Genomic DNA, 26,871 nt, shown 5'->3' on the forward strand with positions numbered 1-26,871 from the left:
ATGAATGGGGGCTTTGAGAACTCGCCCTCCGGCGCGGCCACGTGTCAAAGCGCTGCCCGCACCTCCGCCCGACCCTCCCCGAGGTGCGGCCGAGCCTCCGCCCGGGCCGCCCTGGTCCTGCGGTTCCGCGCTGGCCGCCCCGTCGGGCCGCCGCGCCAGAGCTGAGAGCGCCCAGGCTCGTCCCGGGACGAGCGCCGACCCACCGGGAAGAAGCCGGAGACCACCAGCATCCATCCCCCTCCCCCCGGCCCGAAAATAACCGTGTTTATATTTACTTGTCTGTGTGCCCCTTTGCGGCCTTCCTCCCTAGTCACGTTGCTCCGTCGGGAAAGGTTTTGCGGCGAAATGTTCCTCCCTTCTCTTTCCCTTCCTCCCTTCTCTTTCCCTTCCTCGGTCTCCCCTCCCCTCTCATCCTGGTTTAGAGGGTCCTCACCCTCCCACGTCCCAGCTTGGGGTTCCTCTGGCCTCTCCCCTGTTCCGCCCCCAAGCTCTGAGCTCTGGTGGTTTTGCTGGGACTTCAGGCAAGTCGGAGGCTGAGAACAGTGACCTCCATCAGCTCCCTGCAGACGGAGAGGGTGTGTAAAGGGCTGGGGCTCCCATCTACAGATCCCGCCTGAGACGGGTCTGATGGAGGCTTTGGGTGTTGCGATCGGGAGGATAAAGGAGCCGCAGCACAGAACCGGGAAAGGGCTTATCCTGGCGCTTCGCGGCTGCCCCGGAGGGCTCTTCTGTCTGGGCCAGGGCACCTTCTCATCATCCTGGGCGTCTTCCAGTTGGCTTATGCTGGGAACCGGTTTTAGAGCGTCTGTAACTGGAAGCACTGACCTGGCGGCTGGCTGGGGCAAGTCGGGAGGGGGCAGAAATGAATCCATTTCTCTCTCCTCCTCCCTGTTGCCCTGCCCTCTTGCTCCAAATGGACTAGCTGGGAAGATGTAGGTAGGGTCACTTGCATTCATTCTTGTCAGGATCAAAGTCATACTTGCTCAGCCACAGTCTCTGAGTTCTTCCCAGGAAAGGGCTTTGCAGAGGAGAAGGGACACTCAGGTCTAGTTAGAGCAGATGAGTGGGAAGGGGGTGGGGGCTGTCTTTCCTGTGATACAATTTGCAGCCTGGGTAAGGCAGCTCAGGGGCTCTTGACCTGTAATTCTATGGTTGGAATCGAATGAGGTGGGCCCTTTGGTCTCCTGTGGCCTCGTGTGTTGGCAGAGAGGGAGTCCGGATGTGATCTTCATGGGGGAGAGAGGCTGAAGAGCAGGAATGGAAAGCTTTGGGGAAATGGAAGGGAGACTCGTCTTCAGTTCTCTCTCTGCTGTGAATCTGAGAGGCCTCACCCGCTCCATGAGACAAGCCAGGAGGGAACCACTGTGCTCATGTCACAGATGGACACACGGAGGCTCCAAGCTGCACAGAGTGTGGGTGCCCCCTGAACCGTGCTTCTCCACCACCCCAGCGGGTACTCAGGCCAGGGAGAGGAAGCGGAAAAAACAGGAACCGGCTGGCAGGTGCCTGGTGTGGTTCTTAGAAACCCTGAACATTGCCCAGGGGATGCCATCTGCCTGCTTCCCACCCAATTCCCACCCTTCTTTGTAGGGACAATGTGGGGGGAAATGAGGAGGACGTGATGGACAGAAGCACCGTTAACAGTGATCCTGCCCTGGATGGCAGTGGCCACGCAGATCCTTTGCAAGTAAGCTCTGTTTATAAAGCTTCCATGTCGGTGACCTGTGGGAACTGGCCTGGCTTCTCCAAATATCCTGGCCCCATCTGCTGCCTTGGCCCTGATAGTCCTCCCCACTCCTGGACATTCTCCGACATCACCAGCATTCCCAGGAAGCTAGCAGACCACCCCTCTCTTCCCCCTGACTTGAAGAAAGCAACATAGGATGGATGTGTGTCCAGGTCATAGCGTGGTTGGGAGACATCCAGGACAAGGGCACAGGTCCCATAGCTTGTCACACAGACACTATAGTGACCCCCGACCCCCATGGCACCAGGAGGTGAGAGCTGATTCATGAGGGGCTCCAAAGAAGTTAGACCATGTCTAAGAAGGCGGTCAGCAGAAGGATTAGGATTGTAATTAAAAGAGTCGTCCCAGCTGCCCCAGTGCTGGGTCTGGACTTCTCTGGGCTTTGCAGTGCTTTTATTGCCCTGATGCTGGTACTGCTGGGGATGGGCAACTGAGGGGTCTGGCTTTTCACAAGGACCCATGGTGGGAAGAACGGCTTTGGGTATCCCCTCAGTATCCCAGGGCGAAACACACCCTGGCAAAGACCGGAGGGAATCCCTCCTTGGCCAAAGGGCTCCTTCCTCCTGAGACAGTTAAGAGTTCCAGAAGATGAGGCGTTTCTATTCTTCTGGCCTGAGGAAGGCAGAGGTGTTGGAATGAGCGTTGGCCTGGGCACCATCCTTGCTGGGTGCTGTACATCATTCGTGAGAAGAGCTGATGTCTACTGAAGCATTGACGGAAGCGATGTCAGTTCCTCGAAATAGCCTTCCAAAGAGGGGGTTTCGAGGTAAAGTAGATTTCAGTTCAGTTCAGTTCAGTCGCTCAGTTGTGTCCGACTCTCCGCGACCCCATGAATCACAGCACGCCAGGCCTCCCTGTCCATCACCAACTCCCGGAGTTCACTCAAACTCATGTCCACAGAGTCGGTGATGCCATCCAGCCATCTCATTCTCTGTCGTCCCCTTCTCCTCCTGCCCCCAACCTTTCCCAGCATCAGAGTCTTTTCCAGTGAGTCAACTCGTTGCATGAGGTAGCCAAAGTATTGGAGTTTCAGCTTTAGAATGAGTCCTTCCAATGAACACCCAGGATTGATCTCCTTTAGAATGGACTGGTTGGCTCTCCTTGCGGTACAAGGGACTCTCAAGAGTCTTCTCCAGCACCACAGTTCAAAAGCATCAATTCTTTGGCGCTCAGCTTTCTTCACAGTCCAACTCTCACATCCATACATGACCACGGGAAAAACCATAGCCTTGAACGGACGGACCTTTGTTGGCAAAGTAATGTCTCTGCTTTTCAATATACTATCAAAGTTGGTCATAACTTTCCTTCCAAGGAGTAAGCGTCTTTTAATTTCCTGGCTGCAATCAGCATCTGCAGTGATTTTGGAGCCCAAAAAAAATAAAGTCTGACACTGTTTCCACTGTTTTTCCATCTATATCCCATGAAGTGATGGGACCAGATGCCATGATCTTTGTTTTCTGAATGTTGAGCTTCAAGCCAACCTTTTCACTCTCCTCTTTCACTTTCATCAAGAGGCTTTTTAGTTCCTCTTCACTTTCTGCCATAAGGGTAGTGTCATCTGCTGGAAGACGCCAAATTCTGCATCCCTCTCATGGTGATTATGGCAGCCTTTACTAAGTTATGGTGCCGAGAAGTCCTGTTGTACTTTGTTCAGCTCCAAATCTTTCAGCATTGCTCCACTGAAGTTTCGTGGTACTCCATTTAACAGCCTCTGGGAAATGCGAAGTAAAACGCAATGAAAGAGTAAAATATAGATAAGGAAGACACAAGGAAGAAAGTTTCTTCCCAAAGCACATGGGATTGAAGAGGAGATTTCACGTGTGATGTTTTTCTGATTTGGTTTTTATTTCTGTAGGCATGAATGAAACATTGTTGGCAGGGGGTGAGGGGTGGGGTGCTCTGTGACCATAGACAACATGGCCCCTACTCTTGTCCTTTTTTGTTCTTAAGTGTTTTTTTCTTTTTTTTTGACATGAACCATTTTCAAAGTCTTTATTGAATTTGTTACAATATTGCTTCTGTTGTCTATGTTTTGGGTTTTTGGCCACAAGGCATGTGGGATTTTAACTTCCCAACCAGGGATTGAACCCACACCCCTCCTGCATTGGAAGGTGAAGTATTGACCATCGGACCACCAGGGAAGTCCCAACCTACTCTTCTCTTGTTGAGGAGGCAAAACACACACACACACCCTCAGGTAACTAACTCTCCCTGAGAGGAGTATGGAGTTTCAGAGGGGAGAATCTGAGGCAGGAGTGGGAGAGAAAGGCAGGAGGGGATGCCAGAGGGGGCCCAGGGGCAGGAGGACAGGGCCTTGTTGTGTCCTGTCCCCAAGCTCAGGCAGTGTGGGGAGGCAGCCCGTCTGGGGTCCTGCTGGCCAGTGGAGGGTCAGCCGTGGCATCTCTGGAGATGCCCCCTCCCCTGTGGTGAGGCTGCGAGCTGTCATCATGTGTCCAGTGAGCCTCACGCTGAAGGCAGAGTTCGGAGGAAACGTGACTCTGGCTGGTTTCTGTCACTTTGGGACTGTCCTGTGCCTACAGCCTCCGAGGCCTCAGGACGGGCAGGGGGAGTGGAAAGAGGCCATATCGGTGGCCCCAGAGGATGTTTGTGTGTGTCCAGAGGAGGAGGTGACACATGCCTAGAGGCCAGGCCGCACCTGCTGAGGCCACAGCTGCAGCCAGGGCTGGGGGCATTCTTGGCCGCTGTCTCACAGCCGCCCCAGCAGCTGCCTGGGTGTTTTCCCACATTCCACATGGGACACTGATGTCAGAAAGCCCCGAGTGGGGAAGGGCCTACTTGGGGACAGCAGGGCCTTGCTCCGCCCCTGCGCAGTGGCCCATACCCTGGAGGAGGCTCCAAGCTCCTTTCAGAGACTGCCTGTCCAGGAGGCAGAAGCAAATTTACTGATAAGGGTTCGGAGTCAAGTTTGATTTAAGTTATCAAAACGTCTGGCATGTTCAAAACAAGGGGTGTGGTGGGGAGCACAGGCCGAGGAGAGGCAGGGGTCAGGGACAGGAGGAAATAGCAGGTCGAGAGGGGACCTGGGTCCAACCAGCTGGCTCCTCATCTGATGATTCATATGAGGAGGGAGAAGGTTTTGGCTGATTGAAGAAGAAAAAAAGCAGGAGTAGAATTATTAATAGAATTTATTAAAAGATAAAGAAGAGCAGGCCAAGAAATGACTTAGAGGATTTCTGGAGCCCTTTTAGCTCACAGTCCTTGCTCTAAGTCATATAAGACAGGGATGGAGGGGGTGGGGAAGAGGAAAGAGAAAGCGTCAGTTGCTCAGTTGTGTCCGACTCTTTGAGACCCCATGGCTGTAGTCCGCCAGGCTCCATTGTCCATGGAGTTTTCCGGGCAAGGATACTGGAGTGGGTTGCCATTTCCTTCTCCAGGGGATCTGCCCGACCCAGGGATTGAACCCGGGTCTCCTGCATTGCAGACAGATTCTTTACCCACAAAGGGAAGAAGAGACAGGGACAGAACTCATGACCACGGAGCAGGATCCCTCTCTGGAACTGTATTTTCTTCTCTCATGTAAATTCTTTAATCCAAGGACTTTAAAACACTGGACACATTTGCAACAATTCAACCTCATTGCCTGCCCATGGGAGGTGCTCATTTTATATATGGGGGAACCACAGCATGGCCCAGGGTGCCAGGGGTGAGTTTGAAAGAAAATGTTTCCAGGGCCCACCAGTAAGAGAGACCAGTTCAGGCTCAGGGAAACCCTGACTCCCCCCAGTGCCCAACTCAGGGTTGCATCTCAGCAAGAAAACTGCAAAACAGATGGTAGATGGCCAAGAAAAGGAAAAGTTCTGTTAGTTTAAAATATATGTGTGTGTATATATATATATGGTTATCATAAAGATAATTTAAGGTAAATCTACATGTTACGTTTTAGAATGGATAACGACAAGGTCCTACTGCACAGCACAGGGAACTTTATTCAATATCCTGTGATAAACCATCATGGGGAGGAATATTAAAAAAGAATGTAAAATAAATCTACAATATATAATAACATATTTTAAAATTTAGAAATCATAGTGCACTAAGATTCAATTCCTTCTTACCCAATGGCCTCATTTAATTCTCTTGTTTTGCCGTCACAAGTCAGTGGAAAGGCAGCAATTCAGAGAAACGTTTTTTCCCCAGAATGAGAAGGAAACTGAACAGCTGTCTCTTTGGATGGTGGGAGGGGGTTTAGGGAAAGGAGAAGAAAGGGAGATGGGGTGAGGGGAAGGGGAAAATTACCTTCTTCACCTTGGTTGAAAGAGCCCCAGGAAATATTCATCTTATGTTTGCCTCAGTTCAATGGCAGAAGGTGTAGGAGCCCTGAGAACTTTGCTTCAGACTGGAAATTTTCCTTCCCAAGTTTGACTTTTTACAACTGAGAATGCTGCGGTCTTCCCGGCTGCCGGGAGGTCTAAGGTGGGGAAGGGACTACATAGGTGGGGTGGGGGGTGACTTCAGGGCACGAGGTGCCTCGTTTTCCTCAGTGTCTAGGGGACTCCCTTAGTGTCTGCCCTTCGTTTTCTGCATTTGAAAAGACAGCATAAAAACATTGGCCTTGCAACTCAGTTCAGCCACTCAGTCGTGTCCGCTCCGACTCTATGACCCCATGGACTGTAGCATGCCAGGCTTCCCTGTCCATCACCAACTCCTGGAGCTTGCTCAAACTCATGTCCATTAAGTCGGTGATGCCATCCATCCATCTCATCCTCTGTCATCCCCTTCTCCTCCTGCCTTCTATCTTTCCCAGCATCAGGGTCTTTTCCAGTGAGTCAGCTCTTTGCATCAGGTGGCCAAAGCATTAGAGTTTCAGCTTCAGCATCAGTCCTTCCAATGAATATTCAGGACTGATTTCCTTTAGGATGGACTGGTTCGATCTCCTTGCTGTCCAAGGCACTCTCAACTCACCTACGGCAGGGTGTTAACACACTATAAGGATGCTGATTCCTTGCTGTTTGCATAATGTATGACAGTTTGCAAAATGCTTCTACACCCCTTCCCAAGAACCCCGAGTGAGGCCAGGCTCCACATACAGTTTCATAGTCACGTTTAAACATTCCATGTGTATTAATTAATTAAAGCATAGTTGATTTACATTATTACATGAGTTTCAAGTGTACAGCATAGTCATTCAATGTCTATTTAAAACTCCATTTATTTATTATTTGTGTATTTTTGGCTGCGATTCATCTTCGTTGCTGTGCGTGAGCTTTCTCTAGTTCCCGCTCTTGAGCTAGTCTCTAGCTGCGGTGAGCAGGCCTCTCATTGAGGCAGCTTCTCTTGCTGCAGAACACAGGGCTCTAGAATGCAGGCTCAGTGGTCAGGGTGCATGGGCTTAGTTGCCCAGGGGCATGTGGAATCTTCCTGGACGAGGGATTAAACCCATGTCCCTGGCATTGGCAGGCAGATTCTTTACCACTGGGCCACCAGGAAAGTCCTAGTCACTCCATTTTTTATAGATTATACTCCATTAAAACTTATTATAAGATAATGGCTGCAATTCCTTGTGACAGACAATATATGCTTATTGTTTATCTGTTCTATACATAGTAGCTTGCATCTCTTAATCCCACACCCCTATTTTGTCCCTCTCCCTTCTCTCTCCCTTTGGAAAAGCACTAATTTGTTCTTTATATCTGTGAGTCTGTTTTGCATATACAGTCATCTGTATTATAGCTTAGATCCCACATATAAGTGCTGTCACAGGGTTTGTCTCTCTCTGGCTGACTCATTTCATTCAACTGATACTCTCCAGCTCATCCATGCTGCTGCAGATGGGAAAATTTCATTCTTTTTAATGGCTGAGCAGTATTCCCTTCATTTTAATTTCCAGGATCTTATGAAACATGTCATTGATCCAAGAGCTCCCCCCCTCCCCAAACTCTGGAGGGAATTATAAATCATCACGAGCAGAGATTAGTCGTGGCTGGTCTTCACTGGCAAGCGATCTCTAGTCCTGGCATTCATAAGTCACATACAAAATTGTAATTAATCTTCTGTGTTTGGCTATTTCAGATTGCTTGTTAACATCAGTAAAATTGAACCCATAAATCTACCTGCCTACCTAGTCTGGCTCACCTGGACCTTGCAGGGGCTGTTCTAGGATCTTGTCAGGAACATTGTAAATCTAAGAAAGCATCTCTCTCCTCCACGCCTCTTCTCATCCCCACCCCTCCCCCCGCCATTCCCCCCACCAAACCCTCAAACATCAAGACCAACAGATATCATACAAGAGAGCTTAATTCTGCAAGGGAAGGCAACCAAATCAACACGGATCTTTCTGTCCGTCTCAAGAATATGAATATCCTGGTGAAACGGAGTTCCTTACCTCCTCTAATTGGGCGACAATGGGGAAGGAAAGTCGGGGGAGGGCACGGGGAGGCTTACGGGTTCTCAGTCACTCAGCCAAGAGGTGCTTTTCAGGGTGTTCCAGAAGTGGGGGGGGGCTGCAAGTCACACCATGTGTCACAGTGCCTCACACTGACTCAGGGCCAGATCTTGAGAAAAATCCACAAGTCAGGAAATTCCCGGCAAATGGTTTCATCTCACCCTCTGCTGACCCTGTAGTGAGAGGAGCGTAGGTAGGGTCAGGCTGGAGGGCGTTTTTTTAAAAAGGGGGAAAAAAAAATCAAAGCACTCCTGTTGATTCTACATGCCCAGGGGCAGGGCAGGGTCCTAACAGGCCTGGCTGAAGACAGAGCATCAGCCTCCAGTCCCAGTGCCCTGGGGCAGCCGGCGCTGGTCTGTTTCTTTTTATTTTTGCAGAAGATTCCCTCCCCCGCTCTCCCTTTCCCTCCGCCCATCCTTGGCTTTGTTTCCCCTTCGGGAACAGCATCTTTCTTTCTGGGCAGAGCAAGATGCCCAAGATCCACCCCCTCCCCCAACCCCCTCCAATGGACAGGGCCAAGTTTAGAGTTGGGGCTGCTCATTTGAGCTTTGTGTGTAATTGAACCTGGCACAAAGGGTTATCATTAGGAGGGATGGCATGGGATGAAGAAAAGGGAAAGCTCAGACCCAAATTAGAAAAGCTTTCCCAAGGAGACACACAGTGGCATGGCTTGAGGGGGCCCGATCTCTGAGGAATTCTCCAAGAAAGGACTAGGTATTAAACATGCTGCGGGAACTCATATGGCCAGTTTCTTGGCATTATTTGTGTCTGTGTTCGAGGGGTGGGCAACAGACACCAGAGGCATCAGATGTTAAGACTGAGGCTCTGCTCCCAAGGCGGCATGGAATCCTAAGCAAAATGGGGTAATTTGTGTAATAGATGTTTACCGAGCCTGTCCAGAGCTGGGCACTGCCATTTTGGTCCAGAGGACAACGAAGGTCCTGGAGGGTGCTGAGGCTTTTCCTCTGCTCGGCTACTGACCCAGGGACACCCCTGTCCAGAACCTTGCTGCTTCAGGCCTGGGGAAATGGGACCCTCCCTCCCTCACCCCCTCTGTGGGCGGGATGCTCCACTGCTTCCTCACTCCCTGTGGGTCCACAGTTTGTCGAGGGGGCATCGTAACAAGAGAAGGAGGCTTCCTCCCTGAAGTGCTGTCCCTGCTGAGCTGGTGAGTGGACGCATGTGGCCACCTGCCCAACCTCAGGGGTCCCAGAGCCTGGTCACGTGAAGAGGGCCCGGGCCAGCCCCTTGCTAGGGGCACAGTGCTGCACCCGCCCAGCTGTCCTGGCTTCTCCCTCTGTCTGTTGACTCGCATAGGGGAGCTGGCAGCACGGGGCCCCAGTGATCCCCAGCCCTCCCCCCGCCAGTCTGTCTCTCCTCCCCGCATTCCTGGTGGCGTCCCAGCTCCGGGTGACCCCGGGTTCTAATATTCTTGGGTTGGTTCAGACTACCCAGCTGGCCGCGCTCCGGGCTGTGGGCCTTGTTAAAGCCAAAATGCCGTCTTTTACAGCCTGGCTCTTTCCATCAAGTTCATCAAGCAGCCTGCTTTTTCTTTTCTTTTTTCTTTTTTTACAAGCGAGATGGCCCCTTTGGTGAGCTCTCTTGTTGTTGGGGAGGGAAGGGAAGCCAGCAGGGAACCTGAGCTGCAGAAGTGTCTGGTCTGGGCCCGTGTTATTGTTATTTTTTTAAATGATAGTTTTACAAAAAAATAAAGTTCAAAGGTGAGTGCCCTTCCAGGAGGAAGGATTAAGCGGTAGATTTGGAAGTTGTTCAACCCTGGAGGCATTGCTAGGGAACATAATCTATTTTGAATTTTTCTTCGGGAGCCAAAGTTGGTTATGGTGTGGGAATAGCTTTTGCCTTCTGTCTCTCCCTTCCTCTACACTACAAACACGGGCATGCCAAAAAATATACAGGTTGCACAAACAGCTCTTCCCCAAAATCACATAAAGACATTATATATAGTCACATGTCTCCTTCCAAATGGGTGTGCTCGTAAAGACACATAGAGATATCCCTCACACCCTATATGTAAAGAACAGCCAATTTAGAAGTTGGCAGAGGAGTCCTGTCTGAGTGAGTAGAAAAGCCTGGCTCAAGGCTTAACAAACAATCCCATAAAACCCACGCCTGCTTTTATTGAATGGCGACGCATGAAAGATCCAGGGTGGCCAACTTGAACCAGACAGGAGCCAGCCTTCATAGTATTGTCCATAAAGGGTGGCAGGAAGGTCTCTCTTTGTGAAAATTTAATCCATTCCTAGAAAAAAAATTTTTTTTTTTTTTTGCTTCTAACACTGGTTATCCGGGCTTCACGCTTGTGTCTCTTTCTTCTCTAATATCATTTTAGATCCTTGAATGGCCTAGAGGTTCCTTTTCTTTTGGTCTTCCTATCTCCAACCTCACCCTCTCTGTTCAGCCTCCAAAAGGCTGGCTGCCAGAGTAATCTTTTAAAAATGCAAATCAAATCAATCACTCTCCTACTTAAAACCCTTCAGTGGCTTCCCTTTGCTCAAATTCAAATTCCTTAGCCTTCAGACAAGCCCCTCATTCCTTGTTGCCTTGTAAAGTCATTTCCTGCAAATCTCCCAACTCTGGGTACCCTATGCTTCTGCTATGTCAAACTGTCTTTCGGGCCACAATCCCCAAGCCTTGTATTTATTTGACTTGCTCCACGTGGAATGACTCCCCGGCTATGAGTGGGACAGTGAGAGCATCTTGTGGACGGGATGTGCATGCTAAGTCACTTTCAGTTCAGTCAGTTCAGTTCAGTCGCTCAGTCGTGTCCGACTCTTTGCGACCCCATGAATCACAGCACGCCAGGCCTCCCTGTCCATCACCAACTCCCGGAGTACACTCAAACTCATGTCCATCGAGTCGGTGATGCCATCCAGCTATCTCATTCTCTGTCGTCCCCTTCTCCTCCCGCCCCCAATCCCTCCCAGCATCAGAGTCTTTTCCAGTGAGTCAACTCGTCGCATGAGGTGGCCAAAGTGTTGGACTTTCAGCTTTAGCATCAGTCCTTCCAATGAACACCCAGGACTGACCTCCTTTAGAATGTACTGGTTGGATCTCCTTGCAGTCCGAGGGACTCTCAAGAGTCTTCTCCAACACCACAGTTCAAAAGCATCAATTCTTCGGCGATCAGCTTTCTTCACAGTCTGACTCTCACATCCATACATGACCACTGGAAAAACCATAGCCTTGACTAGGCAGACCTTGGTTGGCAAAGTAATGTCTCTGCTTTTTAATATACTATCTAGGTTGGTCATAACTTTCCTTCCAAGGAGTGTCTTTTAATTTCATGGCTGCAATCAGCATCTGCAGTGATTTTGGAGCCCCAAAAAATAAAGTCTGACACTGTTTCCACTGTTTTTCCATCTATTTCCCATGAAGTGATGGGACCAGATGCCATGATCTTTGTTTTCTGAATGTTGAGCTTCAAGCCAACCTTTTCACTCTCCTCTTTCACTTTCATCAAGAGGCTTTTGAGTTCCTCTTCACTTTCTGGCATAAGGGTGGTGTCATCTGCATATCTGAGGTTATTGATATTTCTCCCGGCAATCTTGATTCCAGCTTGTGCTTCCTCCAGCCCAATGTTCCTCATGATGTACTCTGCATATAAGTTAAATAAGCAGGGTGACAATATACAACCTTGACGTACTCCTTTTCCTATTTGGAACCAGTCTGTTGTTCCATGTCCAGTTCTGACTGTTGCTTCCTGACCTGCATACAGGTTTCTCAAGAGGCAGGTCAGGTGGTCTGGGATTCCCATCTCTTTCAGAATGTTCCACAGTTTACTGTGATCCACACAATCAAAGGCTTTGGCATAGTCAATGAAGCAGAAATAGATGTTTTTCTGGAACTCTCTTGCTTTCTCCATGATCCAGCGGCTGTTGGCAATTTGATCTCTGGTGCCTCTGCCTTTTCTAAAACCTGCTTGAACATCTGGAAGTTCACGGTTCACATATTGCTGAAGCCTGGCTTGGAGAATTTTGAGCATGACTTTACTAGCGTGTGAGATGAGTGCAATTGTGCGGTAGTTTGAGCATTCTTTGGCATTGCCTTTCTTTGGGATTGGAATGAAGACTGACCTTTTCCAGTCCTGTGGCCACTGCTGAGTTTTCCAAATTTGCTGGCATATTGAGTGCAGCACTTTCACAGCATCATCTTTCAGGATTTGAAATAGCTCAATTGGAATTCCGTCACCTCCACTAGCTTTGTTTGTAGTGATGCTCTCTAAGGCCCACTTGACTTCACATTCAGGTGGAATGAAGCAGGGCAAAGGCTAATAGAGTTTTGCCAAGAGAACGCACTGGTCATAGCAAACACCCTCTTCCAACAACACAAGAGAAGACTCTACACATGGACATCACCAGATGGTCAACACCGAAATCAGATTGATTATATTCTTTGCAGCCAAAGATGGAGAAGCTCCATACAGTTAGCAAAAACAAGACCAGGAGCTGACTGTGGCTCAGATCATGAACTCCTTATTGCCAAATTCAGACTTAAATTGAAGAAAGTAGGGAAAACCACTAGACTATTCAGATATGACCTAAATCAAATCCCTTATGATTATACAGTGGAAGTGAGAAATAGATTTAAGGGACTAGATCTGATAGATAGAGTGCCTGATGAACTCTGAACGGAGGTTCGTGACATTGGACAGGAGACAGGGACCAAGACCATCCCCATGGAAAAGAAATGCAAAAAAGCAAAATGGCTGTCTGAGGAGGCCTTACGAATAGCTGTGAAAAGAAGAGAAGTGAAAAGCAAAGGAGAAAAGGAAAGATATAAGCATCTGAATGCAGAGTTCCAAAGAATAGCAAGGAGAGATAAGAAAGCCTTCCTCAGCAATCAATGCAAAGAAATAGAGGAAAACAACAGAATAGGAAAAACAAGAGATCTTTTCAAGAAAATTAGAGATATCAAGGGAACATTTCATGCAAAGATGGGCTCGATAAAGGACAGAAATGGTATGGACCTAACAGAAGCAGAAGATATTAAGAAGAGGTGGCAAGAATACACAGAAGAACTGTACAAAAAAAATCTTCAAGACGAAGATAATCACGATGGCGTGATCACTCACCTGGAACCAGACATCTTGGAATGTGAAGTCACTTTAGTTGTGTCCAACTCTTTGCGACCCTGTGGACTGTAGCCCACCAGGATCCTCTGTCCATGGGATTCTTTTAATGCTGAATACTGGCAAGAATACTGGAGTGGGTTGTCATGCCCTCCTCCAAGTGTTGGGGGATAGGGATAGTCCTTTCAACCAGGGATTCCCAAAAAGATCTGTGGAGAAGGTGACTTTAAGTGAAGAATGAAGGTGGTAATGGAATGAGCCATGTTGATTTTTGAGCGGGAAGCATGGCAGGCAGGACAGCAAGTGCGAAGGCCTTGAGGTTGGAACATGTCTGATACCTTCAAGGGATCATTGCAGTAGAGTGAACAAGCAGGGGTGGGTGGCTAGTAGCCTGGCTGAGAACCTTGAGGCTCTTGAACTGAAACAATTCTCACCTTTTTTTGGTGGCCAGTGGTGCTAGTGAGAAACGGGGACCCCCAAGGAGCCAGCAGCTTGGCTGTGAAGTGCTTAGAGGGGTGACATAACTTTGTTTGTAAAAGCACAATGAGTCTAAAAGTGGATCTAAATGTGTCAGACTCCAGACTTCACTTTCTGAGAACCTATGTCCATGGTCTCAACAAAGCTACTTTAGAACTTTTCACCATGGTGATTGAAAATGGAGTGGTCTGTGATGCAGCGATGTTTATGTCCAGGTCTGCGGAAAGGGTCTTCATCCTTAGGGGACTTTTAGGGGTATTGAACCTACATTGAACATCGATCTGTAATGTTCTCAACAATAATTCATGGCCTTCTCATCATGTTTTTTTTTACAAACAGAAAGTTCATCCATCAAGTGTGTGGATAAAATTGTGAATTAGGGTGTCACCCCGTTTTTTTTTTTTTAATTGTGGTAAAATATATAGAGAGTACATTTACCATGGTACCCATTTTGAAGTGCACAGTTCTGTGGCATTAAGTACCTTCCCTCTGTTAGGTAACCCTCACCATTATGCATCTCTGGAACATTCTCATCCTCCCCAGCTGAGAGTCTGCACCTGTTAAACACTAACTTCCCAATTCCCTCTCCTCCTACCCTGGGGCGACACCCTCCTCCTCTCTGCCTCTATGAACTTTGCTACCCCAAGAACCCCAGCCAACAGAAATCATCTAATATTTTCTGTATCAGCTTTTGTTAATGGCTTATTTCACTCAGCATAATGTCTCAAGGTTTACCCACAAGTATGTATCAAAATTTCCTTCTTTTTTAAGGTTGAGTAAAATGGTCCATTATGCTGCCTAGGTGGCTTATTGGTAAAGAATTTGCCTGCAATACAGAAGATGTGGGTTCGATCCATGGGTCAGGAAAATCCCCTGGAGAAGGTAATGGCAACCCACTCCAGTATTCTTGCCTAGGGAATCCCATGGACAGAGGAGCTTGGTGGGCTACAGTCCATCGGGTCGCAAAGAGGAGGACACGACCAAGCATGGACATGAGTATTCCATTATGCAGAGATCACATTTGGTTTACACATCCATCCATGGACACATGGGCTTTTCTACATTTTCAGTTCAGTTCAGTTCAGTTGCTCAGTCGTGTCCGACTCTGCAACCCCATGAACCACAGCACACCAGGCCTCCCTGTCCATCACTAGCTCCCAAAGTCCACCCAAACCCATGTCTATTGAGTTGGTGATGCCATCCAACTATCTCATCCTCTGTCATCCCCTTCTCCTCCTGCCTTCAATCTTTCCCAGCATCAGAGTCTCTTCAAATGTGTCAGCTCTTTGCATTAGGTGGCCAAAGTATTGGAGTTTCAGCTTCAACATCAGTTCTACCAATGAACACCCAGGATTGATCTTCTTTAGAATGGACTGGTTGGCTCTCCTTGCAGTCCAAGGGACTCTCAAGAGTCTTTTCCAACACCACAGTTCAAAAGCATCAATTCTTCAGTGCTCAGCTTTTTTCACAGTCCAACTCTCACATCCATACATGACCACGGGAAAAACCATGGCCTTGACTAGATGGACCTGTGTTGACAAAGTAATGTCTCTGCTTTTTAATATGCTGTCTAGGTTGGTCATAACTTTCCTTCCAAGGAGTAAGCATCTTTTAATTTCATGGCTGCAATCACCATCTGCAGTGATTTTGGAGCCCAGAAAAATAAAGTCAGCCACTGTTTCCACTGTTTCCCCATCTATTTCCCATGAAGTGATGGGACCGGATGCCATGATCTTAGTTTTCTGAATGTTGAGCTTTAAGCCAACGTTTTCACTCTCTTCTTTCACTTTCATCAAGAGGCTTTTTAGTTCCTCTTCACTTTCTGGCATAAGGGTGGTGTCATCTGCATATCTGAGGTTATTGATATTTCTCCCGGCAATCTTGATTCCAGCTTGTGCTTCTTCCAGCCCAGCGTTCCTCATGATGTACTCTGCATATAAGTTAAATAAGCAGGTTGACAATATACAGCCTTGACGTACTCCTTTTCCTATTTGGAACCAGTCTGTCGTTCCATGTTCCACATTTTGGCCATTGTGAATAATGCTGTCATGAACATGAATAGATAGACACCTCTGTCACTTCTTTTTTCCCCCCTCTTTAAAGGTAGTCTTTGGGTGGGAGCACCTTTTGGCTGGTCAAATCAGTCTCTGCCTGCCCTTCTGCCTTCCCAACTACTTCTTTACTAAGTTGATTGATGATGAACACCTCTTATCATTAGCCTAGCCTTCTGCCATTAGGAAATTGGAGGCTGGATAATTCACATGGAAGCAAAGGGTGATGACTTTTCTCATGTCACCCTTGGGAAGTCACTCATGTTGCTGGAAACAGAGACCAAAGTTCTCCCCTGGGCTGGGCCTTCTGATCCTCAGAGGTCAGCCCCTCAGAGGCCCGGCACTCCAGTGGGTGGGCAGTGTTCTCCTGGGAGAGTTTGCGAGTACATCCTGGTCAGGGCTAGTGGGCATCTCTTCAGAGGTCCTGGCCCACTGGCAGTAGCAGAGCCTGGATGAAGCTATGCTGTGGCTTCGGAGGCCTCTCGGCCAACCCGTTCTACTCAGCAGCTCTAGATTATACTGCTGCTCTCCAATAGCTGGCCTAAACAGTATTTCCAAATGAACACCAAATATGCAAATTTAAAAAAGAAATCAACATAAAGAAAGTTCACATACTTTCAAAATAGAGAAGGCCCTGATATGAGCGAGAATGGAATCAACATGAATGGTGTGGGAGTCAGACAGATACAGATCATGTCTTGGCGGCTGTGGGCTTGGTCCAAACTACTCAAATTCTATGAACCCCAGTTTCTCCATTTGCAAATGGCAAGAGGGTCAACATCAGGGTTAAATAGGAAAACGTATAAAAATTGCTTTTGTCGACTAACCCTAGCTGTGTATTAGTGTTATATTATAGAAGGGGTCCTTTTGGGGAGTTCTCTGGTGGTCCAGTGGTTAAGACTTCGCCTTCCAAGGCAGGCAGGAAGTGCTGGTTCCTATCCCTGGTTGGGGAGCTAAGATCCTACATGCCTCATGGCCAAAAAACCAAAACATAAAACAGAAGCGATATTGTAACAAATTGAATATCGAGACTTTAAAAATGGAGACAGCAGGCATAGAGAACAGACTTGTAGACACAGTGTGGGGAGGAGAAGGAGGGATGAATGAAACAGTAACGTGGAAACATACAAATTACCATATGCAAAACAGATAGCCAGTGGGATTTGCTATGTGGTGCAGGGAGCTCAAACCTGTGTTCTGCGACTACCTAAGGGGTGGGATAGGGTGGGGGCCGGGAGAGAGGTTCAAGAGGAGGGGACATATGTATCCCTATGGCTGATTCATGTTGATGTATGGCAGAAATGAGCACAATATTGTAAAGCAATTACCTTCCAATTAAGAGTAAATAAAAATAAATAAATAATACATAAAAGTTAATAAGTCTTCCCTGGTGGCTCAGATGGTAAAGAATCTGCCTGCAATGCAGGAGATCTAGATTTGATCCCTGGGTTGGGAAGATTCCCCTGGAGAAGGGAATGGCAACCCTCTCCAGTATTCTTGCCTGAAGAATTCCATGGACAGAGGAACCTGGCGGCCTAAAGTCAATGGGATCACAAAGAGTCGAACACAAGTCAGCGACTGACACACTTTTGAAATGTAGGATGGCTGAACGCCATCCCCGCAGATCATGATTGAAGTGGCTGAGGCATTGACAGTGTTTACAAAGTTCCCTGAGTGATTTTAATAAGCAGTCAAGGTGGCAAATCATCAGCCCAGAGTGTGGCCAACCTTGCACAGATGTAGGCTTTCCTCAGCCCTTGTCTCATCCTTGCAAACCACATGCCCTCCTTCACGTGTGATAACTGTGAGCAGGGTACTGAACGTAGTAAAGCCTCAGTTTCCTCCACAGTAAAATGGAATAGAGAGCAGAATCCAACTCATAATATTCCACAGAGACTAGAAGAGAGAACTCAGCACATGGCTTGAAGACCGCAAGCACTCTGTCAATGTCAGCTCTTACTGGGGGCACGGTTAGTGTCAAGTCAGCAATCCTACGGTCTGCACTGCAACTGGGCCTTCTCACCCCCTCCAGAGACACTGGCCCTGCTGTCCCCTGCCCGGCTGCCCCGCTCCAGCTGTCTTGCTGAGCCACGTTCCTGGGAGATGCCTGGTGAGAACTTGAGATCACCCTGAGTCAGAGGTATTTGTAGGCGTGACTCACCAGGTCTTAAAACCAGAAGATTGCCCTGTGGGCCTCATGACGTTTCTGGAAAATAAAAGGAGTGAATATTATTGGGTTGAGTTCATCAGACACTCACCCTCCCTTTTGTGTGCTGGGGTTTCTGAAAGCATCAGGCGGCGGCCCAGCCAAGTCTGAACCATCAAAGGCCAGGGCCCGACTGCAGTGCTGAGAGATGTTGCTTCTCCTCCAGACAGGTTTCATCCTCTTCCCACAGACTTCTGCTTCTCTGGTTCCCCGCCCAAGGCCACCCCGTTTCTCCTCCCTCCAGGCTCCCGAGAAAATGTTCCCATGGGCTGCCTCTACTGATGTGTGTCAGAGCTGAGCTATGCTGCAGGGCCGGGTATGGATTGGGAAGGGGCCACCCAGACTCCAGAGAACAAGAAAGGGAAAGTTGCCTACAAGAGTCAGAATTTCTGGGACCTGGCACTGAAGCACCAGCCAGGAGGGCACCCATTTCTCTGATGCCCTTTTCACCACCTCCTGCATCCCTGCCAATGTTAAATCCTAAGGTTTCTGGGACCCAGCTGCCTCTTGAATCTGTCTACTTCTCTGCATCTCTAGCAAAAACCACTGTCATTTTCTAATTTCTCACCTGCAACTTCAACCTTCTGACTTGTGTCTCCAACTTCTATTCTGTCTACTTCTTGCCCAACATAGCCAGGTGGACTTTTCAAAATACAAAACCGATCATCTCTCTTTCTCTCTCTCTCACACACATACACATTTAAAACTTTTCCAAGGTTTTCCATTCCTCATAAGATAACGACAAAACCCCTTAACAAGTTTAACAAGGCCATGTGTATCAGGATTTGGTTTGGCTGTCAGTGACAGAAAACCCAATTTAACAGAATTTGAATAGATAAGATTTTATCTTCTCATAAAAAAAGCTGCAGTTGAACTAACTAGGATTGACATAGCAGTTTCTCTAAATTATCAAAGATTCAGTCTTCTGCTCTTTCATCCTTAGCATGTGATCTCTACCTCATGGTCCAAGGGGACTGCTTGAGCACCAGCCATTGCAACCAAACCCTAGGCACAGGAACAAAGAATTGTACATAACACTTCTACTGACATTTTTTCTGCCCAGAACTTAGTGACATGGCTAGAGTTAGTTGGAAGAGAGGCTAGAAAATATAATTTTTATTCTAAATGGCCATGAACCAGCTGAAAAGAAGGAAGAAGAGAACAGATATTGAACACTGGCAGTGCTTATCATATACTATGTCTCCTGACACCGACTCTCCTTCTGAGCTTCGTCTCACCTCACACTTCCCTCCCCTGGCTCTATCCACTCCCAGCACACTGGCTTTCTCTGGGAGTCCCACGTACACTCCCTTCTGCCTCAGGCCCTTGATCATTCATCAACACGTCCCCTCTTCCTACTTAACTACTCATGTTTCAGAACTCCATTCCAACAGCATTTCCTCAGGGAATCCTCCTCAGTTGGGTCAAACTCTGTCTCTTAGTTCAGATGCTTATAGCATGTAGATTGTATAACTGTTGCAATTATATGTTTGTTTATGCAGTTATTTGATTATTTTATGCCCTCACAATGATGTCAGGGTTTAGATCTGGCTTTGCACACCATGGAACATTCTGCTCAGAATATTGTAGGTGCTTACTAAATATCTGTTGAATGGTATATTTATTGAATAGATATAGCTATTATCTTACATTAAAAAAAAGAAGCTAGGACTCATGCAACAAAAAAATTTCCTGGGAAAATGGTGGAAAATGGCCAGAAGGGACAGGGATACACAGTAGAGCCAGGGGAGAATTCTAAATGATGCATCTGAATCAAGTAAGATTTGGGGTTGGGGCTTCCCTGGTGGCTCAGATGGTAAAGAATCTGCCTGCAATTCAGGAGACTGGGGTTTGATCCCTGAGTTGGGAAGGTCCCCTGGAGAAGAGAATGGGTACCCACACCAGTATTCTTGCCTGGAGAATTCCATGGACAGAGGAGCCTGGCAGGCTACAGTTCATGGGGTCTACAAAGAGTAGGACATGACTGAGTGACTTTTACTTTTTCAAGCTTTGGAGTGTGTGGCGGAGGAAACGCTGACCTGGAAATCAGGAGCCCTGGTTTGTGGTCTCAGCTCAGCCACCAATAGCTGGGCCACTGCCTGGAGCCAGTGAGAATTGATCAGATGCTGGATACAGTTTGAAGGCAGAGCCTACAATCAATACTGGCAGACTGGGGGTGGGGAGTAGAGGAAAGGGATGGGTGGTCCTGGGTGTTTGGCTAAACTAAGGGAAGGTCACTTACTGCGAAGGGGAAGGCAGCAAGAGGAACATGTGTTAGGGCACAATCAGAAGAGTCTATTTGCAAATGAATCATGGGTTCCAGTGGCCAGCTGAACATTTACCTCATCTGCAGGCTTCCCCCAGGGAAAGCCTATGCCCTAGGCTGGTGGGTCTAAGTGGTGGAGACAGGGGACGCCAAGTGGGTGTAAAAAAGATAGAAAAGGTCCACTTTCAAGGTACATAGTTACCAGCCAAGAAATGATTCAGTCTGACTCAGCACAAGATTGAACAGAAAGTACTCAGAAGACGTTGACTTACAGGCTTAGGAGGAAGAAGTCCCTTTCTGCTAAAAGTCAGTGACGAGAGAAGGCATGTCCATGTGTGGTCATTGCAGAAATCTTTGAAGTTTTAGCTGAAACCATGGTGAAGGGCTTTCTTCCTTAAGCAAACTTCATGGTTCCCTCCCTAAGCCAGTGCTCACTGGTTCAAAGTTTTGCCAGAAAACCATCAAACTAACAGCTGGAGACAGTTGCTCTTCTTTCTTTAGTGATCAGTTCAAAGAAACAGAGGAAAACAATAGAATGGGAAAGACTAGAGATCTCTTCAAGAAAATGAGAGATACCAAAGGAATATTTCATGCAAAGATGGTCACAATAAAGGACAGAAATGGTATGGACCTAACAGAAGCAGAAGATATTAAGAAGAGGTGGCAAGAATACACAGAAGAACTGTACAAAAAAGATCTTCATGACCCAGACAACCATGATGCTGTGATCGCTCACCTAGAGCCAGACATCCTGGAATGTGAAGTCAAGTGGGCCTTAGGAAGCATCACTACGAACAAAGCTAGTGGAGGTGATGGAATTCCAGTTGAGCTATGTCAAACCCTGAAAGATGATGCTGTGAAAGTGCTGCACTCAATAGGCCAGCAAACTTGGAAAACTCAGCAGTGGCCACAGGACTGGAAAAGATCAGTTTTCATTCCAGTCCCAAAGAAAGGGAATGTGAAAGAATGTTCAAACTACAGCACACTTGCACTCATCTCACACACTAGCAAAATAATGCTTTAAATTCTCCAAGCAAGGCTTCAACAGTATATGAACCATGAACTTCCAGATGTTCAAGCTGGTCTTAGAAAAGGCAGAGGAACCAGAGATCAAATTGCCAACATCCATTGGATCATCGAAAAGCAAGAGGGTTCCAGAAAAACATCTATTTCTGCTTTATTGACTATGCCGAAGCCTCTGACTATGTGGATCACAACAAACTACGGAAAATTCTTAAACAGATGGGAATACCAGGCCACCTTACCTGCCTCCTGAGAAATCTGTATGCAGGTCAGGAAGCAACAGTTAGAACTGGACATGGAATAACAGACTGGTTCCAAATCGGGAAAGAAGTACGTCAAAGCTGTATATAGTCCACCCTGCTCATTTAACTTATATGCAGAGTACATCATGCGAAATGCCAGGCTGGGTGAAGCACAAACTGGAATCAAGATTGCCAGGAGAAAATCAGTAACCTCAGATACGCAGATGACACCATCCTTGTGGCAGAAAGCTAAGAAGTGAAGAGCCTCTTGATGAAAGTGAAAGAGGAGAGTGGAGTGAAAAAGTTGGTTTAAAACTCACCATTCAAAAAACGAAGATCATGGCATCTGGTCCCATCACTTCATGGCAAATAGATAGGGAAACAATGGAAACAGTGAAAGACTATTTTTTTTTGATAGAAGATCACTGCAGATGGTGACTGCAGCCATGAGGTTAAAAGATGCTTGCTTCTTAGAAGAAAAGCTATGACTAACCTAGACAGCATATTAAAAAGCAGAGACATTACTTTGCCAGCAAAGGTCTGTCTAGTCAAAGCTATGGTTTTTCCAGTAGTCATGTATGAAATGTGAGAGTTGAACTATAGAGAAAGCTGAGCACTGAAGAACTGGTGCTTTTGAAGACTCTTGAGAGTCTGCAAGGAGATCAAACCAGTCAATTCTGAAGGAAATCAGTCTTGAATATTCATTGGAAGGACTGATGCTAAAGCTGAAACTCCAATACTTTGGCCACCTGATGTGAAGGACTGACTCATTGGCAAAGATGATTGGCAAACCCTGATGCTGGGAAAGATTGAAGGAAGGAAGAGAAGGGGTTGATTGGATGGTATCACCGACTTGATGGACATGAGTTTGAGCAAGCTCCGTGAGCTGGTGATGGACAGGAAAGCCTGCCGTGCTGCAGTCCATGGGGTCGCAAATAGTGAGACATGATTGAGTGACTGAACTGAACAGCAGGAGAGACCGCCTCTCTTATTCCCCTGATAGCCAGATGAGGTCATCAGCGTTATTACTATCTTCATGATCAAATAAGGCTTCCAGGTTTCTCCTCTACCCTTTATGACTCTAATTTCTATGATGTGAACCCTAAGCTTTATTGTCAACTTTGTATATTTGGTCTACACCTTTGCTATGCAAGGTGTGGACTCCAGACCAGCAGCACCCACCTCTCCTGGGAGCTGGCTAGACATGCAGAGTCTCAGGTCCCACTCCTGACCTGCCGAATCACAAACTGCCCTTTAACGATGTTCCAGGGGAGTCGTCCGCACATGAAAATGCAGGAAACACGGTGCTAGATCATTCAGTGTGCTTGCCTCTATCTCATTTTACACATGAGACTTCTATTTGATTAAATATGAAGGCCTCCTGCCTGCTGTAAGAGTTGGATGTATGAAGCTTATTAACATCTTTTGCAAGTAAAAGCAGAGCCAAGAGTTTGTAGGGTTTCGCTTTGATCATTTTCAACTCGAAGGAGGTAACATGCGCAGAAGTGTCTTGATTCTTGGTTTACAAAAGAAGATCATCACAGAGACTGGAGGAAATTAAGTTTCAGAGGAGGAGAGGCAGTTCTGTGACGGCCAGGAGCAGAGAGTGCCCATGCAGCTTCCAGCAGAGGAATTTGCAGGCACGTGGGTATCTCTTCTCAACTGTGGTCCCCAAGGAGCCATTGCTTCTCTGCTCCCATCCAACCAGATTCCCAACACAGACTGGACCTTGGACCATCTGGGGTCTATGAGTCCTGGGAGGACGTGGTTGGGCGCTGATGTCAGGATGAGAGAATAAGCTCTCACCAGATGATTAGCATTGAGTCTCCGCCAGACCCAGATCCCACATGAAGCAACAGCTCACCCATGACGGGCGGCGAGAGCACACATGTTCACAGGCAACGGGGAACGTGTTTACTCACTGGCTCTGTCATCATATCACTCCTCCCCCTCCCCCCAAGATAACAGGCTGATGCAATCAACGCTAGGTCTGCCTTGGAAAGCTTTGGAACCCCCTCAAGGGGTTCCCCTCAAGGGCAGGGTAGCAAGGTGGGTACCAGAGCTGCCAAGGAGGAGAGCCAAGAGCAGACACTCCAGCTGGAATTGGGGAGCAAGACCTCAGAGACTTGGCTCCAGTAAAACTCAGAACTGTTTCCAGGGTGATCACTAGCTGTTACCCAAAGGCAGGAAAGGGGTGGCCGAAACAGCTGAGTGAAGGTTGTTGGCATGGAGGTGGGTCCTTTGATCTGAGGTTGGTAAACCTTGTTGCCATACCCAGTCGCAAAGAGCTGCCACCCACTTTCTACCTGGGAATTCAGGGGATTAGGGGAGAACTAGCAACAAAAGGCTTGTACACTCTTTGCATGCAGCCCTCTGTGAACTGAGACATGTGCTTTGAGCTGAAGACTTTTGAAGGCAAGTTGATCAGTCCCGGTAGGGACCTGGGGGTTGGGGGGAGTCACTGGGCCCACCTTCCCTGTACAAATGAGGAAATAAAACCAGGCTCTCCAGGGCAATGGGCCTGGCCCATGGTTCAGTGGCATTTTCTGGCAGAGTGGGAGCCGGCAGTAAGATATAGCTCCTGGCCCTAAACTCTTTCAGTTTCCCCTTGAGAGCTTGGCTTTGTTGGGACAATGGACCAAGCCCTCTGCTTAACACACATCCTCTGAGGAGAGTGAGGAGGGGCCCTCCTTTTACAGCCTCGACCTATTGTCCTTGGAAGACTGCCCCCTCCCACCCCTGCCTGGAGCTCCCTTTTGACTTCCCAGCAGTCTGGGGAGAGCCTTCCTCACCGAGATGCTTGCTGAACTCCATGGTCTCCCCTGCCTTCAGCTTCCTGTGTTCCCGAAACCCACTCTTCCTTGCTCCATCCTAGGTCTGGGGGTTAGGAAATAGTTTCCACCTTCTAACGCAGCTCTTTTATCCCTAGCATGGAGCTGGGCATACAGTTGACTGTCAATAAAAGCCCCAGTGACCCTTTCTCGTTTCTTCCTTGCCAGATTCAGAGCCCAGCACCTTGGACTCCCAGTCTTCGACCACCCTGTTCCTCTCCTCCGAGGAGCCAGGCCCCTCCACCGCTGCACTGCCGTCCCCCTCGTCGTCCTGCGAGCCCTCGGCGTTCTCCCCGGGGCCCCGGGCGCTGCCCCACCTGCTGCCTTCGCTGCCCACCGCGCCCGCACCCCCGGCCTCGGGTTCGGGCGCCCCGAGGCGCGCCGGCCTCTACTCGGTGGTTGCCTCGTCCCCGGAGGCAGCCTCGCGCCTCCTGGACTGGCTCCCCGGCGGCCCCTCTGCCACCCCGCCCGGCGCCCGCGGGGATGAGCGCGATCGGCCGGGGCTCCGCGCCCCGCGCCCTGGCGCAGCGGGCAGGGAGGAGGGCACTGAGGACCTGGGCGCCTCCCCGCAGCACTGCGCCCGGCCTGCCGCCTCCGCCAGTTTGGAAGCCAATGTTGGGGACATCCTGGTGGAGCTGAGGACAATGAACAGTCACCTGGACGTCATCGCGAGGGCCCTCACCAAACTGGCCTCGTCCCTGGGGCCGCAGCCGCAGACCCCGCCGGATGCCCCAGATGCCAAGTGATGGGGCCGCCCCGCGACTGTGCATCTGAGCCGCGCCCAGTAAAGGGACCCCGAACGCACCAGGCATCGCTGCCTGAGTCACCTTTGAGCCCAGCAAACCCAGCGGAGGGCAGGATTACTCTGCTCAACCTGCTTACCGGAAGGCATGGCCCTCCCCTGGCATTTCAACCTGAAATGATGGTGCTTCTCACACTCTCAGCCTTATGAGGCTTTCTCTCACGCCCAGCCGGCTCCTCGGAGCTCTCCTGGCCCTTCACATGTCCTTCTCTTGTTTTGGTAAAGGCTTTGAGCTCCTGGCAGGACAAGTGCCCTAAGACAGTGGTGGGACCCTGGGAAAGGCTCAGAGAACCATCCCTTCCCATCCCCATTGGCAACTTCTGAGAATTGTGGAAGAAAGGCAAGTGCACAGCACATTACATAAGCAGTAGTTCAAGGGCAGATCCAATGTTCTTCTCTTGAGTTGCTGATGCTGTATCTGATCGCTGGTGATTTTTTCACATTAAAAAAAATTATTTTGGGAAAAATAAGTTTACTTTTTTCTCATAATAACCACATTTTGAGAGGTTTGGAAAACAGAGAAGTGAGAAAAATCTGATGTATTTGGAGAAGGGGGTATTTAAGTCTTTCTTATGAATGAGAAAGTATTTTGTGTAATAAACAAGATTTTTGTATGTACTTTCTGGGTGTCGGCTTTTCTGCCGCATTTGTTCCTTCCCTGCTCTTTCTGTTCTGTTACCTGTACCAGTCCTCCTTTACTCCTTGGGGCTTATTTCAACTTTTCTCCCGCTTATGAAGAACAAGCTTTTAAAGGTGCTCAGGATTCTTTTCTAAAACGCCCAGACCTCCCTACATTTGGTAAATCCACCCCTTTGCTTTGTAATTGGAGCAGAAACTGAGTCACTGGCCATCAGGGTGGAAGCCAGCATCCTTGGCCTCTCCTCCTAGGTGCCCGTAACACCACCTGCCCCAGTTGTGATGAACAAACATCTCTCCAGACTTTGCCAATGTGCCCTGGTGGAGACCTGACTGGAATTTCAGCAATCTGGAGGAACCTGTGCACTCCAGGATCTGAATTCCCATAAGGAGGAGGGTTCTTCTCGCCTTCCTGCTTGGATTAGAATTTTAATGAAGTGTGCTCATCTGCCAGAAGCAAATCGACTGCTCTTTTCCCAGAAACAAACCAGGCATTGGAAACCACACTGCACAGAGCAAAACTCTGTCCCAAGCATTTGTAGGGCTCACAACTGGTGAGCTGCCTGGTGTCTGCCGTTTCTAGCACCCCCAGAGCCTCTCAGACTTGTGTGTGGAGAGCTTACAATGCAGGTTCTGCTTTCGTAGCTCCGAGGTGGGGCCTGAGACTCAGCATTTCTAATTGGCGCCCAGGGATGCTGATGCTACTTGCCGGAAGATACACTTTGAGTAGTTGTGTGTGTCTACTCTGGGGTTCCTGCTGGTTCCATCACCACTGGTCCCCAGAAACTGCTGTTTGTCTTTGTCCCTGCAGGGACTTGGATTCCTCAACCAACTTTCAAAGCAGCTCTTTGGGGGACTTCTCTATTTGAAAGCAAGCGTGTATTAGTTCTAACCACCCAGTTCTAAAAAAGTTTCAGTGGAGTTTAAATTGATTCAACAAGCATTTATTGGGTGTCTACAATGCCAGTGCCCTGGGGCACCCAAAGATGGATAGAATAAGGGCCCTGCCCTTCAGGGGCTCCCAGCCCACCGTCTTGCACGGAGAGGGATTATCAGTTCCAGTGTGGAAACAACTTGCAGGGGCTATAGAATCAGCAG

General features: G+C 48.4%; 1 protein-coding gene across 1 annotated transcript; it reads left to right on the forward strand.

Moving 5' to 3' along the window:
• Positions 1-25,687, forward strand: LOC148774125 (uncharacterized). Its single transcript, XM_088831235.1, has 3 exons — positions 1-83; positions 4,083-4,374; positions 24,504-25,687. Exons 1-3 carry the CDS (start codon positions 1-3, stop codon positions 24,972-24,974), a joined length of 846 nt encoding a protein of 281 aa, XP_088687361.1. The 3' UTR covers positions 24,975-25,687.
• Positions 25,688-26,871: the final 1,184 nt, after the last annotated feature.

The sequence above is a fragment of the Moschus berezovskii genome, chromosome 23 (assembly GCF_049115385.1).
Source record: "Moschus berezovskii isolate FMDL1 chromosome 23, NW_MosBer_1.0, whole genome shotgun sequence".
Lineage (NCBI taxonomy): Eukaryota > Metazoa > Chordata > Mammalia > Artiodactyla > Moschidae > Moschus > Moschus berezovskii.